This window comes from Eptatretus burgeri, chromosome 2, assembly GCF_056783735.1.
Source record: "Eptatretus burgeri isolate ZD-2024b chromosome 2, Ebu_testis_v1, whole genome shotgun sequence".
NCBI lineage: Eukaryota > Metazoa > Chordata > Myxini > Myxiniformes > Myxinidae > Eptatretus > Eptatretus burgeri.
Window position 1 is genome coordinate 148,750,602 of NC_140962.1, and position 21,614 is coordinate 148,772,215.

The window sequence follows — 21,614 nt, forward strand, 5'->3', positions numbered from 1 at the left end:
GTCGACCATTGCCAGGGTCACAAGATAATCGGGCCGGCGGAATTCGGCAATATCACCGCACGGCTACGCACACGGAATGGGCTGCTTAAGCGGCTCGCTTCCGTATGAGTTCCGCTGAGGGTGAAGTATCCCGGTAGCTGGATCACGTGGGTACTTAGGTAAGTTGAAGTTGGCAATTAACCCTACCCCACGTGATCTCCCCATTGGCGTATTTCGGTCCAAAATAACCAGGACCCGTCGAATCGGACTTACCCGGGCCGGCGATCTGTAAATTCCGGGCGATCGAGCCGAGACGGCCCCACTGCTTCATCGAGGGTCGTGCTCATGGCGACGTGCCGGCGGGAAACCTCAACAATATATATATATATATATATATATATATATATATATATATATATATATATATATATATATATATTTGTATGTTCATATGCCTAGTGTTGGTTTAATGGTTCGGGAGGTGGGCTTGGGATCTTAGGATCCTCAGTTCAAATCCCACTCGGCTGTTGAATTAATACCTGGTGGGGTTGATTCTGCCTGTCATTCTTCCTAGGTCAGCAAAATGAGTGCCAGCTTGCTTTTATCCTGTGTCGGAGTGGCGACCCTTCAGGATTGTGTCCAATAGCCAAGGAGACTGCTTAGGCAGCACCAACGCTCTGCACAGAGAATGGCCCCACTGGTTGGATGTTTGTGTATATATATATACATATATATATGTATATGTATATATATATATATATATATATATATATATATGTATATGTATATGTATATGTATATATATATATATGTATATGTATATATATATATATATATGTATATATATATATGTATATGTATATATATATATATATGTATATATATGTATATGTATATATATATATATATGTATATATATGTATATGTATATATATATATATATGTATATATATGTATATGTATATATATATATATATATATATATATCTTCTTCTTCTTCTTTCGGCTGCTCCCGTTAGGGGTCGCCACAGCGGATCATCCGTATGATCCACATAGTGATTTGGCACATGTTTTACGCCGGATGCCCTTCCTGACGCAACCCTGGTCGCCTCTTACGACACAGGGATATGGTACACCTATTTTAACTGGGGTATACACCGGCCCAGTACACTGGTACTCATTTCGCCGACCTCGGAAGGATGACAGGCTGAGTCAACCCCCTGGTGTATTAATTCAGTGGCCCAACGGGGCTTGAACTCAGGACCTTTTGGATCCCAAGCCGCTGCCCTAACCACTGCGCCAACACCAGGCTCATATATATATATATATATATATATATATATATATATATATATATATATATATATATATATATATATTGTTGCGGATTTCGCGCCCGCCGGCGTGCGACGGCCACGTAACTCGAATCGCGGCACGTCGCCCACCGGACGGACAATCCAGTCGTGACCCTCTCGGACTAACGCCGGGAACCAGTCACGGGTGGACCTTTCGGTCTCACCGCGGTCGAGGCCAATCAGCCCCCGCGTGGGATAGGGTTGCTCGCCAAATTCGACTACCTAAGTACCCACGCGGAGGTAGACGGGCGATCGCACCTCGCCGCAGGTCGACTTCGGACACGGGCCACTTAAGCGACCCGTTCCGTACTATCAGAATAACCGGCGGTGTTATCGTCGACCTCGACGGTTCGATTAATTATCGGGCGTATTCAGCCCACTACCAGCCCTTTACGTGAAGCAAGATGGGGGTTCAATGGGGAAAAGACGAAGCGAAGCGGGAAACAGTTCAACAATAAAGCACATTTATTCGCGACGAACGGAAAGCACACAAATACAATTCCACCAAATGCACACACAAAAAAGAAAACACAATTCCATTTTACACAAAAAGCAAACATAAAAGTGAAAACACAGTGCAGAGCTAATTCCGACTACCGAGCACACGGCAACACTTATACAATTCTACTTCACAGACGGCGCCGACAACACATACCCAAAACCAAGGAAAAGAAATACCCTCAAGAATGAGGTAGGCCTGGGGCCGAGACCAGGTCGGGCCTACCCGTCTGGTGATGAGACGCGGAGCGCGCGATGGCCCGCAACCCGCGGGCCTCGTGGACAGTGCCTGGCAGGGGGTGGGAACGGGGCCCCCTTGGTCGCACTATCTCAGCGCGGGGGGAAACAGGAGGGGGGTTGCTGATGCTCGGGGTATAGAGGATCTTTATTATGTGCGACGAGCGTCTCCACCTCGGCCCGGTCGCGCTGCCGGCCTCCCTCGGGCGCGCAGCTCCTTGCACGACGCGAGCACCCTTCGTCCGACTCGCCGCCTCTCCACAGCTCGTCCCCTCCGTTCCGACTCTCCTTCGCCTCGTTCCGACCTTTACGACTCCCTTCTTCCTCGTTCCGACTTCTTACTACTCCTTTCTTCCTCGTTCCGACTTCTTACTACCCCCTTCTTCCTCGTTCCGACTTCTTACTACTCCTTTTTACTGACGAACACCGTCCTTTTATCCCCCCCGTAACTTCGCCTTTGACCCCCTCCCTTTGACCTTTCACCTCGCTCCCCATTGGCCCGACAAAAAGTGGGCGTGAAGGCTTTTTGATCCACAAATTTGCATATATCGATCGCCCTGGGGGCGGGGCCAATTCGCCCCTCGCTCACCGATTGGACGGCAAAAAGTGGGCGTGTGTCGTTTTGGATCCGTTTTTGAAGCAGAAAATCCGTGATTTTGTACACGCTGTTCAACGTGCGCCCTACACGAGTCCAGCATCGGTGCCCATGAGTGGCGCGAGGCAGCCGGCGTGCGATGGTGGCGAGTTGTGGCGGTAAAGGTCGTGGCGGTTGTGGTGAAGCGGTGGTTGTGGTCGGTGGTTGATGTTGTGGTTGTGATGGTGGCGATTGGTCCAAAATAAAGATAGTAAAGAAAAACGGCTATCCTGAAGAGTCGCAGCACGTATAAATGACATGTATTCCCACTAGACAACGGGTTTGGGCCTAACTACACATGCACTTACCGAGATACCTCACCTAAGGGACCTGAATGGTGGTTTGCGAATCTGGTAACCACAACACTCCCCCCCCTCCCTTTTTACAGACTCGTCCCGAGTCATCAAATTTTCGTGTGCCATCCATGTGTAGTTTTCCCCTAGTACATTTTACCTACGGATCCCTAGGTGCGACATTCATGGTATTCGTGTCCCCAAAATAAATAACCTGAGGGCTGCGTAACTATCTAAACAAACTCACTCATACGGACGACTTAAATAAAATTGCAGGCGCTAAGACAAACATGCCGAGAGGGCACTCATATGTACAGTACATCTTACCTTAACTTACAAATCTTACACTAAACCATGGCCCAGGATCACTGAACTCTGCAAAAGAAAAGCAGTTAGCAGGGAGCCAGGCTGCCCGCATGCAGTCTCTGGCTCAAACAATGCAGGTGACAGGGAACGTGGCTGGCTGCTCACACGCAGTCCAAGGCCTTCCCTTTTGAACTGAACTCAGTGAACCACAACGGTGCTTGGGCTGCACAACGCAGTCTCCGTGCCAGCTCAAGTGGCACACGCAATGAGCACAACGAATGGATGCATGAACACAAACACGGTGCACGGGCCGCCACTGCAGGCCCGTGTTGTAGCTGCCAACAGGGCAGTTCTCGCAGCTTGCAAACTGTTGCCTTGCGGATCCTGGCGCACATGGAAATGAACAGGGGGGGGGGGCAAAGCAAAAATTGAACGGGGCTGGTGAACAGGGGCAGTGGGCATGGCATGGCAAAGGCAGCAGGCAAACGCAGCCCGCAGAAGAAGGCCGCTGCAGGCAAACACAGCCGGCAGATGAACTGGCCGGCACAGGCCTTGAAGAAAAACAGCCAGCAGATGAACTGGCCGGCACAGGCCCTGCAGCAAAACAACAGCTGCCGATGAAGTTGGCCGGCCTCCGCCTTGAAGCAAAACACGGCCAGCCGATGAAGTTGGCCAGCCTTTGCCGTCAGTGGAAGTTGGTGGAGGGAGTGCGGTGGTGCTGGCCACTTGGAAGGCGGGCTCGGACCTACCTACCCGTCTCCCTCCCAACCTATCGCCTTTGCCTGTCACTGTACATACCCACTCCCTTAATTTGTCAAACCCCAATTTAGCCCCAACTTATTTTTTTTGTTGTTTATTTTTACTTCCCCACTATAAATCGTCCCCTAACCCCTTTATCGTCCTTGTTCGGCTAACCTATTCTGTCACCTAGCCTACTCCCAACCCCTACGTTCCCTTCCCGGAGGGGAACAAGGGAGAGCTAACGTCCTGTGTCGAGGCCCAACTCAAGCCTCAGAATGGCCTCCCCAGAGTTCAGCGATCTAACCCAAAGTGGGTCCAGCGGCCCACAACGAGAGCGAGGGGATGGATGGTGCGGAGGGGTACATCTCCTAATCTACCCTAACCATTTAACCGTTAAACTACCCCGGGGCTTTCAACAAGCGCCTCTCGCTTAAACTATTGGTTCTAACAACCCAGATTCCCGTCGCCTGTGTTGGTGTCCTCACAATTTCGGGCCTCACCCCCCAATTTTCTCTCCGTGCCCTCACACGGTCTCCTGGCTGGGACACGTGGCTCCCTTTGGCAGGCACGACCCTCTGCCGATTCTCCCGCTATGGCACCCCCGGGCACTACACTGCCTCCGAGCCTACCAGCTCCCTAACACCAGGGAGTGCCCCCCATGGCACCTCCCCTGAAACGCACACGGGCCAGGCCGGCCTCCCGGGCCCCTTTCCGAGGTCACCCGTGCCCACTGCACTGCCCACGCGGCTAATGGCGCCCGGGCCCCCCGCACCAAGCAGGCGCACCCGTGACGCCTACTCTATCCCGGCCCCCCATGGGCCCATGGCCTACCGCGACCGACTAGCCTGGTGCCCGGGGTACCCACTCAGCGATACTCACCTTTCGCAGCCACGCTCCCAAGCCCGTCAACAGGGCTCCTGCACCCCTCCAAATGGGTCTCGAGCCTACTTTCCCACCAACAACAAAACGACCTCCATTTTTCAATTTGACTAACCCAGCTAACTCACTCTACACTGACCCCGGGGGTCCCTTGGGCGGGAGTCACTCCTCCCCCCAATCACTCATCGCACCATGCATTCCCCATTCGCTCCATTCACACAGACCCGCTGGCCTCACTCACTCACCAAGCACATGCTTCCAATTCACTCACCAACAACTCAACACACACACCACTGAACTCTGCCATCCTCCTAACTACATCCCCTAACTAACTCGTGCTCCCACGTCGTCCCTTAAACTAGTAGCACGTTCCTTTTAACACTACGTAGCTAAACTACGTCCCCTCTACACATCCACAAGTCTGTCACTGTTCCCAAATAAATCATTTTATTTCCCATTTTCCCATCCTAAATCTGGCTACAATCCCTCTAACTAATCCATTCCACGGACTCCATGAGGACTTACCCCTGCCCCATGAAGTCGGTCTAGCTAAGCTAACCCTTCCCCCTAACTAGTTTCCATCCTGTGCCCAGGATAAGGGGGTCTTCCACCCCTTTCCCAGGAATCCTGTACACCCGAAAGTGAGGCTTGCTTTTTCTTTTGTTTTTTTTTTCCATGCGCAGCACCTGCGCGGCAACTCGCGCTCTTTGCACCTTGCAACTGCCCGTGACGTCATGCAGCTGCACGTGTTCCTCGTCCCTCCTTGGACGGGACCATCCGGCAGAGATACCCCTCCTGCCGGATTCCAACCCCACGTGCAGCCATGACGTCACCGTGCGCAGAAAAAAAAAAAAGCCCCACGTCTCGAGGGGTTCCCCACGCGAACACATGTGCTTTGCCCGTTGGAGCTTAACACACACGATCGCGTGGAGAACCCGTCCGGTCCAAATCCGTTTACCTGCCTAAACTTTGTCCGTCCGCGGGATCGGCAAATCCACCGCGTGCGTTTCCGGACCGGGACTTCACTCTCGCAAGCGAGCACGTGGTGGTCTCGTGCGTTGCACAGCACGAACCCGCGTGCTCACTGCTGGGTGAACCCGGCACGCTCCTCGAAACAACTACAGCCGCTACTCCGCTTTCTTTCCTCTGTCGCCGTCTCCGTCGCCATTCCACCCCCGCATACCTGCCTGTCACGACCCCCACAGTCCACACCCTCACACTCACCCCGGGAGACGCGGCTGCGTGCTCCCGCATGCCAACGACATCTCCCTCTCATACCCGCTCTCTCACACACACGGTCTCCCTGGCACACAGCGACCTTGCACACGGCCGTTCACTCACGCGTGCCTCACTACTCACACAAACCATACTACTCACACGTGGTGCTCCATTCACTCGCGCGGGGGCACTCACCCGCGGTGCCTCATCCACACTGGCCGTTTCACTCACACACACGGCCTCTCTCACACACACGGTGCCTCATCCACACACGGCGTGCTGGGAAGCACGTACTCCGGCACCATCGCCACCACACCACTCACACGTGGTGCCTCATTCATACTGGCCGTTTCATCCACACACACGGCCTCTCACACCCTGCACGGTGCCTCATCCACACCCGGCGTGCTGGGAAGCACGTCCTCTGCCACCATCGCCACCACACCACTCACACACGGGGTCGCTTCCACACACGGGGACGCACTCACGCCTTGCACCACACACACAGGGACAACCATACTGGGGATTCGTGTCCCCACAAGGGTCTCCGGGGCCTCCATACCCCCCAAGCTCTCCGTGCACCCGTCCACCGCACTCGTCCCCTCAACCTCGCAAAACACGACCGAACTCACCTGGTCGTGACTGCGCCTCAGGGGCATACTCCCTCCCCTCGTTCCTGGAGGAGGCCATCCCGCTGCTCGCACCGGGTCCCTACACGCTCCCGCGAGCTCACCCCCATTGTCCTCCACTACCTCCGTGTGTGCGTGCGCGTCACTTACCCCGTCTTCATCGTGTAGTCTTCCCTCTATCGTTCCCATCTCCCGTGTCTCTGCCAACTCTTCACCCTTTACCTCCCTTGTCTCAACTATTATTTCTGTTGTCGTCACCTCGTGTCTCGTCTCACACGTTTTGGTCTCCCCATTTACTTTTTCCCTTTCGTTCATCGTCACGACCCTCGCCCAACACGTTCCACGGGTATTTTTTCACCCGCCTCCCACCGCGCGGGCCTGTCAGCCGTTGCACCCCCCACCCAGCTCGTTTGCTCCCACACCGTGGAGTCGCCATTCCCAGCTCCCTGGTCACGGCCTTCATGCCCGCCTGCAGGCATCGGCCCATGTTCTGCGTCTCACCCCGTAGTTCTTTCATTTCTTTTCTCATTTGCTGTGTATTCGCATCCATCGTTTCGTTCATGCCTTTCATTTCGTTTTTTATTTCATTTGTATTTGTATCCATCGTCGTTTCACTTCATTCATTTGTTTGTTCATTGCCGCCAGCATGGCTGCCATAGCTAGACCATGTTGGATGCACTCAGCTGAGCCGTTTCGGCAAGGGTTGAGGAAGGGTCTTGGTGGAGAGGGGGGGAAGTGTCATACACCGCGGCCGCTGCCGCCTCGGGCCCTGGGTTCAGTTGGGCGAGTCCGTGTTCCTGCACAATCAACATTTCCTGCTCGAGGGATTCCATCCTGGACCATGGATCCTACACATTCTACATCCATTTCTAATACCCCCGGCTCCCGCTCGCCTTGAGACGCCATCTTGCTTCTCGTGAAGGGTTAATTTGCTCGCTCGTAATTTGGAGGGAATCGGGGGGTCGCTTCTCTCACCCCTGGACCGATTCCCGTGAATTTAGCCGGAGACAGGAGAGCCTGTTTTCCTGTTCTCCGATACCAGTGCCGCGAGGAGGCGATGAATTTGTATCCCACTCCTGACACCAGTGTTGCGGATTTCGCGCCCGCCGGCGTGCGGCCGGCCACGTAACTCGAATCGCGGCACGTCGCCCACCGGACGGACAATCAGTCGTGACCCTCTCGGACTAACGCCGGGAACCAGTCACGGGGTGGACCTTTCGATCTCACCGCGATCGAGCCAGTCAGCCCGCGCGTGGGATAGGGATGCTCGCCAAATTCAGACTACCTAAGTACCGAGGCGGAGGGTAGACCGGGCGATCGCACCTCGCCGCAGGTGGACTTCGGACACGGGCCGCTTAAGCGACCCGTTCCGTACTATCAGAATAACCGAGCGGTGTTATCGTCGACCTCGACGGTTCGATTAATTATCAGCGTATTCAGCCCACTACCAACCCTTTACGTGAAGCAAGATGGGGGTTCAATGGGGGAAAAGACGAAGCGAAGCGGGAAACAGTTCAACAATAAAGCACATTTATTCGCGACGAACGGAAAGCACACAAATACAATTCCACCAAATGCACACAAAAAGAAAACACAATTCCATTTACACAAAAGCAAACATAAAAGTGAAAACACAGTGCACAGCTAATTCCGACTACCGAGCACACGGCAACACTTATACAATTCTACTTCACAGACGGCGCCGACAACACATACCCAAAACCAAGGAAAAGAAATACCCTCAAGAATGAGGTAGGCCTGAGGCCGAGACCAGGTCGGGCCTACCCGTCTGGTGATGAGACGCGGAGCGGCGATGGCCCCGCAACCCGCGGGCCTCGTGGACAGTGCCTGGCAGGGGGTGGGAACGGGGCCCCCTTGGTCGCACTATCTCAGCGCGGGGGGGAAACGGGAGGGGGTTGCTGATGCTCGGGGTATAGAGGATCTTTATTATGTGCGACGAGCGTCTCCACCTCGGCCAGGTCGCGCTGCCGGCCTCCCTCGGGCGCGCAGCTCCTTGCACGACGCGAGCACCCTTCGTCCGACTCGCCGCCTCTCCACAGCTCGTCCCCTCCGTTCCGACTCTCCTTCGCCTCGTTCCGACCTTTACGACTCCCTTCTTCCTCGTTCCGACTTCTTACTACTCCTTTCTTCCTCGTTCCGACTTCTTACTACCCCCTTCTTCCTCGTTCCGACTTCTTACTACCCTTTTTACTGACGAACACCGTCCTTTTATCCCCCCGTAACTTCGCCTTTGACCCCCTCCCTTTGACCTTTCACCTCGCTCCCCATTGGCCCGACAAAAAGTGGGCGTGAAGGCTTTTTGATCCACAAATTTGCATATATCGATCGCCCTGGGGGCGGGGCCAATTCGCCCCTCGCTCACCGATTGGACGGCAAAAAGTGGGCGTGTGTCGTTTTGGATCCGTTTTTGAAGCAGAAAATCCGTGATTTTGTACACGCTGTTCAACGTGCGCCCTACACGAGTCCAGCATCGGTGCCCATGAGTGGCGCGAGACGACGGCGATGCGATGGTGGCGGTGTGACGGTAAAGGTCGTGGCGGTTGTGGTGAAGCGGTGGTTGTGGTTGTGATCCTGGCGGTTGGTGTGGTTGTGATGGTGGCGATTGGTCCAAAATAAAGATAGTAAAGGAAAAAGGGCTATCCTGAAGAGTCGCAGCACGTATAAATGACATGTATTCCCACTAGACAACGGGTTTGGGCCTAACTACACATGCACTTACCGAGATACCTCACCTAAGGGACCTGAATGGTGGTTTGCGAATCTGGTAACCACAACAATATATATATATATGTATGTATATATATATGTATGTATGTATGTATATATATATGTATGTATGTATGTATGTATGTATGTATGTATGTATGTATGTATGTATGTATGTATATTTATATATATATATATATATATATATATATATATATAGATTTATATATATATATATATATATATATATATATATATCTTCTTCTTCTTCTTCTTTCGGCTGCTCCCGTTCGGAGTTGCCACAGCGGATCATCTGTATGATCCGCATAGTGATTTGGCACATGTTTTACGCCGGATGCCCTTCCTGACGCAACCCTGGTCGCCTCTTACGACACAGGGATAATATATATATATATATATATATATATATATATATATATATATATATATATATATATATATATATAAATAAATATATAGTGTTGCGGCCCAGGAGTCTGGCGGAGAATGACCACAAGGTGGGGGAAGTAACGACCGTGGATACGACCGTGAAGTAACGGATATTTCCGTGACGCGGCGTTTCGCTTAACCGACCGTGGACGCCAATACCTCAACCACGTGGCATAGGCTCCTCCTGTCAAGAAACAAGTTACTTAATTAACCACGCGGTTTCAACTACCGGGGAACCACGCCCTTGGTACACCTTGCCCGAACCGGATCACTCTACCAACTACCGTCTACCTTTCCGGATCGGATGCAGTCGAGCGGCACTGCCCTGGACGTACCAGCTAGAAGGAACAGATTATCGGGAATTAAGACCCGGCTAAACTCAGATTCTCACCATGCTGGACCAATGGAGGAAAAGACAAAGACCAGCTGGGAACATTTCTACAATTATTTATTTACAATAAGCGGGGAAAAGCATGTGGCACAACAAAAAGGTTTATTGGGTGTTTTACGCAGGGGAAGATGAGAGAGGTGTGGTGCGACAATTTACAAGCAACTTACAAAAGCGGACACAGAGCAGACTTAACGCGGGACAATGAAAGCAATAACAATCACAACAATAAAAATCTTAAACAGGCTCATCGAACGGACAGGCGCCAACACACTCTGACACACACTCGGACAAAATAAACCCAATGAAAAGAAAAAGGTCTTCTGCAGCCAGTGTGGGAGGGAGTTGGGGTCACAGTTTAGAGTACCTGAGCATTCTGGGGAAAGGGATGCTCCTTGGTGCGGCACCCGACAAAGTTTGTGTACTTTGGTCCACAGCCGCACGTGTGGAGATCATGTCCGTGAAGGAGCTCGAGTTGAGAAGAGCGTAGTCCAAGGTGAGGATCAACAGTAGCGGGACCAGGCAGAGGCTTGGTCGAGGTCCTTCGCATCTACCAACTCCGACTTCTCCCTTTCAAAACCAACTGCGACCTTTCAAATCCAACCACAACCTTCCCTCGCATCCAACTCAACTTTGAGGATTGCCCCGTACCTTATAGATCACGGAGTTTGGGGTGGAGCTATGGCAAAGCCGACGTCATTGTCTGTCCCGATTGGACCGGGCCTTCACGTGGTCCGCCTTTCTGGGTTGGGTTTCGGCCAGACACTGGTAAGGACCGCCCACACCGCCCTGTCTGGGTTTGGGAATGTGAATGGTGGCGCAGCTACTATAACGAACCTTGGGATTCTGCCTCAGAAAGCGAGTCTCTGTTGACAGCGGGTAGACGGTGGAAGCGCTTGTCCATCCCAAAGTGCCCGTCAGGATTTGGGCTCAGGAGACGAGACGAGGGTAGCAAGCGAGATGTAGGTACCATGGATCAAATAAAAGGGGAAATAAAATAAAAGGGGAAAAAATGATTTATAATCCTAACTAAAAGCCCATCGCAACGTACCCCCGTGTCTTCCCACTACACACAAGGACGGGATCCATCTGCACGTATACTAATCGAAAAACTGACTTGGGACACCTGTATGTTATATGCATATGTTTGCGAGAACTGTAACAATATATATATATATATATATATATATATATATATATATATATATATATATATATATATATATATATATATATATATATATATATATATATATATATGACCCCCCCCACACACACACTTTCTGATGCTGGCCTGCCACTGTTGCCCTTGCTCTGGTTGTGCACTGTACCCTTGTGCTCAAAATTTTTCAAAATATGTTGAATTGCATAATTTGTGGTTCCGTCACGTGTTCTGAGATCATATTGCTGGCAGAACCTCTGGCGTGTGTCTACACATGATTTCGTCTCATTCCACTGAGCCACTACTTTTGTCTTCTTCATCACTGTCAATGGCATAGTTGAGCTACGGAGCTTAAATTCCCAGGGAGCAAATACCACAATTACACCACCAAACACTGAAAAGGAAAATGGTATAGGTCAAAAAAAAAAAGAAATGGCAGGAAGTCAAAGTTGTATCAATCTTTCTGAAACACCCTGTATGAAAGATATCGAGTTGATGAAGGGAATTTTAAAATGTATTTTTTTTCACTGGTGCACTGACTTAACCTGTAGCGACAAACACATTAATATCACCAAGAACGATCTCAGATCCACATAACACATTGTCATGTTCTGAGAATCATGTTGTTCAATTCATTTGTTTGTGTTTTCTTTTGGATTCAAACTTAACAGGAACTTGAGTTTTATCTCTGGTTACAGTTAAGAAAGGTTCTTGACTATCTTGTGGAGAAAACAAACCAGAGATCACTCAATTTCAGTGCAGTAAAGGGTAGTGTAAGAATAATGATACTAAAATACGCAATTTGGGATTTATCTGACTGTCTTTTTCACCACGATACATTTGGTTATTACTTAATCCAATCTCAACCATTCTTGACAGGAGAACTAAGGGTCACATGATGGAGGTTGTGGCAACTTCACACCCCCCCCCCCCTCTTCTCAAGGGGCTTTTCCACACTGAGTGAAATCCGTATCTAGGTAAATAGCTTATCGTGGCATTTTTTCTGAGGTTGCTTGCAATAACAAAATTAATAACAACAATAATAATAATAATCATATAAATCATCATAATATTGACATGCTGGCATCCATACATCATGTGAAGAAGAAGAATAAGAAGCAGGACATCAAGCATTTAATCTTCGGAGGACATTTTCCCATTCAAAATGGTACTTCAGCAATAAAATGATAAGAGCAAAATAATAATAATATCAGCGTTATTCCAAAATAACAATATTATTCATAATAATATCAACAAAAATATTAGTCAGGATAATAACAACCCCCTTATCAATCCCCGGCTCAGTCTAAAGCGTCATTTTCACACATCATAGTGTGAGAAAATGTATAATTAAGGTAAAATGACTGAAAACACACAACTTACCCTGTCGCTCTGAATGAGCGTGTTTCCAATGCAGTTAAATTTGATTAATGCATGAATGAAAATAAAATTTTACTTTAATACAAAATGGAGATTCCATTTTTGTCCCCCCACCCCTCCCCCTAATGTTTATTGCAGATTTTTTCACTAAAAGGCAAAAAAGTCTTTATAAACATAGAAACAAGGGAATTTCACATGTAATTTGTGTTTATCATTATTCATTTCCACAGAAGGGCTGGAGGAGCAACCGGCGATGGTTGAGTTGGATCCTAACAACTTGAGAAGTCTTTGTAAGTGAAGTAAAGGGAAATGGGGAGGAAGTTCTTCTCCCTATTTTCAGATCATTTCAAATTCCGTATTACTTCTTTTTTACTCTTTCCTTTTCTTCTATTTTATTTCCTTCTTTATATTTTCTTTTCACTCCATTCCACTTAATTATTTTCCAACTCCATTTGCCCTCTTATCAAGTATCACAAGACCCAAAGGATATTTAATTGAACGATGTCCAATCTGGAGGTGGTTCAAACTTGTGTTTATTTCAAGAGTAAAGTGAAAGCGATAAACACAGCACTGTGGTTCGGCATTGTACAAAATAAAACAAATAAAACAACTAAGGAATGGCTTTTCTTCTCCCCCCCCCTTTCCACTCGGTCATCCCCTCTCGCTCTGTCAAAGGACAACCAGACCAACAACTTTCATGACTATTAAAACATTGTTCTACAAACAAAAGCCGGTCAAAATTGCTCGTTTATCCGAGATAGTTCACAATCCAGAAGGAACAAGATATTTCCCAGTCTCTCACATAAAAAAAATCTCGCCTTGACAAACATTTCAGTCATATACAGTATATAATAAATAAAAAAATCATTGCAAATCGAATCACAATCAGGTGTGTATTAACTATGCACTGAACTCATACATTGCCAAACCATCACCCAGAAATAAATTTATTGGTTTTGTCTTCTGTCAACTTTGATTCCTCGTACACAGCTCGTATTAGGTACACATATTTATTTGCACTATATTTTTGCTTTTCACCTTTGTATTTTTAATGTAGTGAAGTAGTTGAAAGTGAAAAAATTCAAAATTTCTATACTATGAATCTGTATCAGACTCATTGGCATAATGGTAAGAGCATCCACTCTGAGTCTGAGGGGTCTGGAAGAATACAAAGTGAATTGGAAACCATCTTAAAATGCAAAGTCCCTTCATGTCTACTTTGGAGTCGAACTAAACTTGACGAAAACACCAGTTTTTAAAAAAAATTATATATTTTATTTATTTGTGTTCTCCAAATTCACAAAATACAGGTTTATTGAAGATTTGATGATAAATGCTGAAATGTTAAAAAAGGTTATTGTCTGGACAGACAGACAGACACATGACTCCAAGACCCAGTCTCGTGATGCGCTGGCAGACGGGAAATTTATTTATTATAATAACAAGCAGACACTCCCGCCCTCTGGGTGTGAATATCCTTCTTGGCCCACCTTCGGTGAGCAATGTGCTGTGGACATGTCATGGAGATTCATTTTATATTTGTCATTTTTGCTACCACCAAAGGTGGCACTGTTTCCACCATATGTCAATTTTGGAGTTTCGGTGACATCCATGTTTGCTCCATTATCGTAAGATTTGAATACAAGATATTTCCTTGTTGGTTTTCAGTGATATCATCAAAATTCACCCTTCGATCCCTCACGGTTCCTCCCCCTTGGTTTGATTAATCTCCCATCATGAGTGATCTTTAACCTCAGAACATACACCCCCCTCCAAAAAAAAAAAATCATGTTTAACACCACCTCCCCCCCCCTCCCCACATCCTTATAACCCACACCATCTTCATTCGTAAGTTTTATTTCTTCACCCATTCCTTGTTTGATCTCTTGGAGTGTTTTGGTTTTTGTTTTATCAAAGTGGAGAGAAAATCAGTTTCACTTCAACATCTTCATTTTAAACTAAACTGTCCCATCACTTGTTACACAATGGTTCATATTTGTAAACCTCTCCAGAAGAGAGTTATCCACATGGTGATCAATGGAGGGGTTGAAGAGAAAAAGTTCATTTGCATGTTTACTCTGCTGGAATGATTATGATTTTGAGTACTTAAGCCGCATGTTTATATTTTCTATAACATCGAAGCTCGTAGAAGAGCAAGCTCGAGAATAATGGGAAGTTCAATAAGAAACAAAAAGGTAATAAAAAGACTTGAATGGGTTTGTGTTTCTGTCCATTTGTCTAATAATGTCCACGACCCCGTCTCGTTCTGACCGCAGTTGGACGGAACCTGAATCTGGACCAAAACTCTGCAAATCCATGGATCATGATCTCCAAGGACCTCAGGACTGCGACTCTTACTGAGACCAAGCAACCATACCAGGAACACCCTGATCGGTTTGATTGTTACCCACAAGTTGTTTCCTCTGAGAGTTTCTCTTCGGGCCGTCACTACTGGGAGGTCGATGCGAGTTTGAGTCGTTTGTGCAGAATCGGAATCTCGTTAAACCCAATGGGGAGGAAAGGGAGAGAAAAAGAGTGTGGTTTGGGAAGGAATCCTCAGTCTTGGTGTTTATGGAAATATAATAATAAATACACAGCATTGCACAACAATGAAGAGATCCCCCTGCCCATGTCAGGCGACCCTAAACGGTTTGGATTCTTCTTGGATTGTGAGGCGGGAGAGTTGATGTGTTTTGGGGACTCACGGGTCCTGCACGTGTTCAGGGGGAACTTCACGGACCCAGTTAAACCCGCTATTGGGGTTTATGATGTTCATAATTCCGTTGGATTTTGCTCGTTTTGATGATTTTGTTCTTTCCATTCAGTTCGTGATGAAAGTTTATTTCACGAAACGTACAAAGTGAAGGTAACTTTGGGTTCAAATCAATAAAATCATTTACTTGTGCATGACAATGTTTATTACTGATGAATGTTTATCTATTGGGTGTCACATCTGCTGGAATCCTCCCCCCCCCCCAACCCTCTCATCTCCCTGTCTGCACTCTCCCCACCCTTCTCCCTCCCAAACTAACCCCTGTCACCCATTCCTATCCCCCTCTCTCCCTCCCATCCCTCTTTCTACCCCTTCATATACCTATCAGCAAAGTGACAGGTTGCATTTGCGAGTCTATAATAATAATAATAGAGGTCTGTGTGTCTCCTCCAAATCTCCAACCTAGCAGCAAAACCGTGAAACATAGCAGCCCGAAACTTTGCTTGCATACTAAGTGAACTCCAAGGGAGCGCATGCAATAGAATTGGGTGTTTGGGTAAATTTAAACACCCCTTTTGAAGATAATTTAGGGGAGCTCATCACAAAAAAAATCAACAAAAGAAGCCTTATGAAGATTGCGGCACGCCATTTTGGTCAGCTCGTTGGGGGGTCTTCAGCCGCCATTTTGTTCAGCCTGCTCAACAATGCCAGGACCAAGAACAACTGGCAACAGTTTCTTAACGATAAAGTGCTCAATGTTTTTTTCACTTTCCTCACTCATATCCATTGAATGCCTGAGCTACATAACTATGAATTGCTGGATACATCACTTTTGTAGGTGCTATCATTTTCAAATTAGGAGCTTGGAGCAATTTCATGCATTTATATGATGTCATTTTCCACAACGGACTGCCATGGACTAATTAAAGTGGATTATCAAAATATGATTTCAGCTTTGAGAATCGGATCTCGTGGACTAAATAAGTGTCAAAATCTGGAGTGAAATCTGAGAATGTTATCCAATTAGTGATGTTTTTGTTTTTGCCGGTGTGTCTCATTTCCTATCACCTTGCTATCGCTTGCCAAGCCAGATGTTCCAAGCCAAACAAAGGTGTATTGATCGCATCAAAATCTGTGCTCATTACCGAGTTGAAATCTGGCCTAAAACACTGATTGGCTGTGTGAGGAGGCTCGGTGCAATTTTATTGTCTCCTGGCAAGATTGAAATTTTTTTTTAAAAATCGGACTGCTGGTCCTGAAGCTCACCTGGATCAGGAGCAACAGTCACTCAAACCCCCCGCAGACCTCTTAGACCCTGAATTCTTTAATGCCGTGAGCAAACTTTGGTACCGCACGGGTGATGAAGGTTGTGGTCAAGTTTCATTGAAATTGTGTGTGTAGTTTTGGAGAATAAAGCAAACTCCTATTTTAGGGGGTCAACTCCTCCTCCTGCCCACACCACGTAGACCCCTTTAAGGAGTGCAGACAAGATGCAGATTTTGATGTGGTCGATACACTTTGGTACGTCATGGGTGATAAAGGTTGTGGTCACTGTTCGATCGCATAAGCTCACCTGACTAAATGTATCGTCCAGTTGAGCTAATAATGTATCGTATCAGCTTATTAAAAACTGTTATTTGAAATCTGATTCCATATTTGATGATCAGAACTCATGGCCTAAATGATTATATCGAAACCTAGAGAAAGGGAAATAGGTTTGAGTATCTGAGAGGGACAGTGACCGGGGATGGTAAGTCTGAGGCAGAGGTGCGAATAGGCCATGGGCCAGATATGGCCACCGTGCACTCCCCCACCCCACCTCCCAGCAAACCTATGTTTTTCTGAATCCCCTGGATATACTGAACACGAATATGAATGTTAACATTGAAAATTTTGGGATGCACTACCTGTTTTTTGACCTTTTGAATAGGGGCACCATAAAATTATACTTTTATCGATTTATGTCGAATTCAAGTTATGGATGGAATCAAAATGGCATGCAGAAGGCCCAAATCATATCCAATATACATGTATCCATATCCGATGTTTTCAATCAACCACATTTTGACAAATACACATTTGTGGTCACTTTTATGGAAGAAGATGAATGGTCCGGGCCTCTCCGACATCTTGCTGGAAGCAGGGTTGATATCTTCAGGTTCTCTTCAAGGAGTGCTCTCTGGTAAGCACTATGATAGAGCAATGCACTGTCATAAGATCTTAGTGGAATGTCTTGAGAGACTTCTACTCTCACAGAACCTTGTGAGCATCGTTGAAGACGAGGTATTAACGTCATTACCAGATGAATCAAATAAGATTCTGCTGGATGTAGAGGATTCTCCTTCGAAAGATTCCCTGGAAACAGCCCAGTCTGATCCTGCAATACAGAATTACCTTGATGGCGATCAGAAGTATTGAGAGAGCGTGAAGTCCGGGCATCTAGGCAAGACTGGTCAACTGTGGATATCGTACATGGACCATGTACGGTTAGTGATGTCTCTCATCCATGCAATTAAACACAACAACTTCCTCCTATACGCGCACTGCATGCAACAGATGACGAGCCTCTTCTTCAGTTTCGGGGGTCACAATTATGCCAGATATCTGACTACCTTCTCTACATTCCTTGCCAACATCGAGTTGTCACATCCTGGCGCAACGGAGCTCTTGAAGAGAGGGGCTATTGGTGTTGCTCGATCATTCATTCCTGGTAAACGATGTGCGGTTGACAAAACCATGGAAGAAACTTTTATGTATCATGCCAAGTCCCATGGAGTAGCTGGTGGCAGTGCCACAGGTGTCTCAGGCCTCCTGACGAATCATGATGCATACCAACGCTGGGTTCGAACAACCCATGCTCGATCCCAGGATGTCAATACCACCCTGAGCATGGCCGGCATGTTATCTGGAACGACAGCAGGAACCAAGCACCATGATCTTCGTCCATCCGAGATCCTGAAGGGAGAGAAGCTGGTGGAAAGAACACGAGAAGCAGTTGAAAGCTTCATGAATCCTTTCGAGGTCGAAAGCAAAAATCAGCTAATGATCCTCACGTCGGACACCACAGCATCTGAATAAGTCCAGAAAGATGTCTTGAGAGCCGAGCAGGCAGGCAAAGATGCTAATGAAGCCTTCATTACCACACGTTTGGAAGCAGGATGGGACTTCTTCGAGCCAGTCAAGCGTCTCAACTTGAAAACTCTCGCTGATATGAACAAGAACATCAAAGTTACAACCACTAAGAAGAAAGTTGTAATGTACCACCAACAGGGAAACGTCACTTTCCAGCTGTTCATGAAATCACAAAACCAAGGCATACAACTGGACCTGAGAGAACTTCTCACCTACCCACTCACTCCTGTACCATACACTATTGGCACTGCTGATGGTTTCATAGCCAAAACAGATAAATCAAAGTCCTTCACTCTCCTGACGAAAGACCAAGAGGATGCTGCCCAACCTCCGAATGATGAAACACTTGTCATTTTCGATGGCAATGCCTGTTTCTACTTCCTAAAAGAGATACCAGGTAACTTAGCATTCTGGCTTCGGCGTGGGAAGAACAAATTTAACACCATTTTAAAGTCTATCCTTTTTAATGGGGTGTGGGGGTTTTATTCATTTTTTTGTTTTTAAAAATCTTTTTTAAAAACAAATGCATGAAACCAAGATGGCAGTTCTGAACCACCTTTTATTTTTGAGATCAATACTGGCCAAAACGTCAACATTATTAAACCATCTACACAACTAATAATTCATCAACCAGCTGTTCTATCAACCAGTCAGACTGAGCAGTTCCAAGTTATTAATTAAACACGAAGGTTGCGTTGCACTCGACGTTTTGCCAATCCCCCCAAAAATGGAGGAGAACACTGTTCTTGATGCCCCACTGGGCATAAGGGGCTCTGGAAAACAATCTGGTCTTCTTGACTCAGGAAGTATACAACTGTGCCACTTTTAACCAATGACATATCCTGGCCCACTTCAAAACCATTAAACTGAATGGCAAAAAGACGCTGCAATTCAAGAGACAAGCAACAAGCAACAACAATTTATATTCCAGCATCACCTCATTCCCTTCCCAAAACAAAGCAACAGCTTCTTTAATCTAAATTTGAAATCTTCCCACCAGTCGCAAATTTTCCCACATTCTGGGATTCGTTTAAACCACAAGGAAATTTTGTCCTTCATAATGTTATCAGACCAAGAGACATTAAACAACATATTGTTACGGTTGTGGAAATTCGCATTACACCATAAAGAGTCCTCAGGTGAGATATCTCGATAAGTCCATGTGTAGTTAGCCCAAACCCGTTGTATAGAGGGAATTTATGTGATTCATCCGGGCTGCGACGCTTTGAGTTAGCCATTTTTCTGTTCTATCTTTTATTTCAAACAAACAGCATCTCAACAACCACGCCATTCCCACCACAGCGCCAACCACACTACAACCATGCCACCTCCACCACCTTCGCCTTTCTCCTTCACAACCAACAACCGCACCACCTGTGAACACTGAACGTCAGGCTGTCTTGGGCCCGTTCGGCGATTGGTGCCAAACGCACCGAGCCGCGAGCGCGAATGGCGGCCTTTCCAGGGGAAAATCCGGATCCAAAATGCTTCACGCCCACTTCCCCTCCGTCCAATGGGTGAACGCGAGGCGGCTTGGCCCCGCCTCCAAGCGCGTGTATGTGAAGTCCGTTTATGCAAATATGCGGATCAAGGGAGGTTCACACCCCTTTTTGCCCGACCAATGGCTGAACAGAGGGTGGCGTGGCCCCGCCTTCAATCGCGTTTTGATCCGCATATTTGCATATCGGCTCCTGCTGAGACCTATAAAGATACGAGCGCAAGGCGACTTGCACGTGAGTTGAGGGCGGGAGTTGAGAGAGTGAATAGAGCTTGGAGAAAAGTTGCGGAGGAGTTGCAAGGAAGACGGCGGACGGCGACGAGGTTGCGGTGTGGGGTTTGCTTGACCCGTCGTGAGATCCAGGCCAGCCAGCCATACCCCTCTCCCTGAGCATCAACGATTCCCCCTCCCCACTCGTGCTGAGATAGTGTCAAGGGGGGCTCCGTTCCCCCCCACCCCAAACGTGGTGCCAACGGGACCGCTCTTACGGAGCACACCGGAGAGGACTCGCCAACCATGCCATGGCACGGAGTCGGGGCACAGCGGCGCGAACATTGCGGCTTGCCCGCCATCGCGTCACGAGGATGCGGGTAAGACCTCCCTGGTCTCGTGGACCTGGCCGATCCTCCCAGGATCCATGTACATTTGGTCTACGGACCTGTCTGCCTCCTCGCCTATGAGGGTGGCTTTCTTTTTCCTTTGCTTTTTGTGTAAATGCTTGTGGTGGCGCCGTCTGTTAAGTGAAACTGCGTAAGTGTTGCCGTGTGTCGGTCATAGTCGGTAGTATCTCTTATTTTACTGTTTCTTTCTGTGCTTGAATACGTGCCTTTTATTATTTTACTGTGCTTGAATATACGTGCTTGCTTTGTGTCCGTGTGTCGCGCAATAAAATGCTTGCTTGTTGAACTGTTCCCGCTTTGCTTCGTCTCCTTTCTTTTTATTGACTCTCCATCCTGCATCGCGTAAGAGATTGGTTGTGGGTGTAAGTTCCCGGTAACTAATCTGAACCGTCGAGGTCGACGATAACTCCGCTCGGTTATCTCTGCAGTACAGAACGAACCGCTAAAGCGGTTCGTGTCCGAAGTCGACCTGCGGCGAGGTACGATCGCCCGATTAACCATCCGCGTAGGAACTTAGGTAGGTCGAGTTTGGCGAACAACCCTATCCTACACGGGTGGCCGATTGGCACGATTATGGTGAGGTCGAAAGACCCACCCATGACTAGCTCCCGGCGTTGGTCCGAGAGGGTCACGACTGAATTGTCCGTCTGGTGGGCGAAGTGCCGCGATTCGAGTTACGTGGCCGATCACATGCCGGCGGGCGCGAATTCGCAACAATATTATGACCTTTCCATTGACCTTCGACCAAAGGAACTTAAATTGGCAATGAAACGTC

The 21,614-nt window shown here is 47.8% G+C and overlaps 2 protein-coding genes across 6 annotated transcripts in view; one reads left to right on the forward strand and one right to left on the reverse strand.

Moving 5' to 3' along the window:
• LOC147033510 (E3 ubiquitin/ISG15 ligase TRIM25-like) overlaps positions 1-16,816 on the forward strand; it is a 38,947-nt gene extending 22,131 nt beyond the window's left edge. For 4 of the 5 annotated variants that reach the window (XM_085855569.1, XM_085855544.1, XM_085855551.1 and 1 more), the window contains 2 exons: positions 13,107-13,166; positions 15,153-16,816. In XM_085855569.1, the coding sequence (XP_085711695.1) occupies positions 13,107-13,166; positions 15,153-15,679 (587 nt within the window). In that variant the 3' untranslated portion in view covers positions 15,680-16,816. The remainder of the gene's footprint in view (positions 1-13,106; positions 13,167-15,152) is intronic. The other variant, XM_085855559.1, reaches the window with a different exon arrangement.
• Positions 1-21,614, reverse strand: part of LOC147033509 (E3 ubiquitin-protein ligase TRIM7-like) — a 1,095,521-nt gene that overhangs the window by 53,182 nt on the left and 1,020,725 nt on the right. The gene's annotated exons all lie outside the window — the stretch shown is intronic.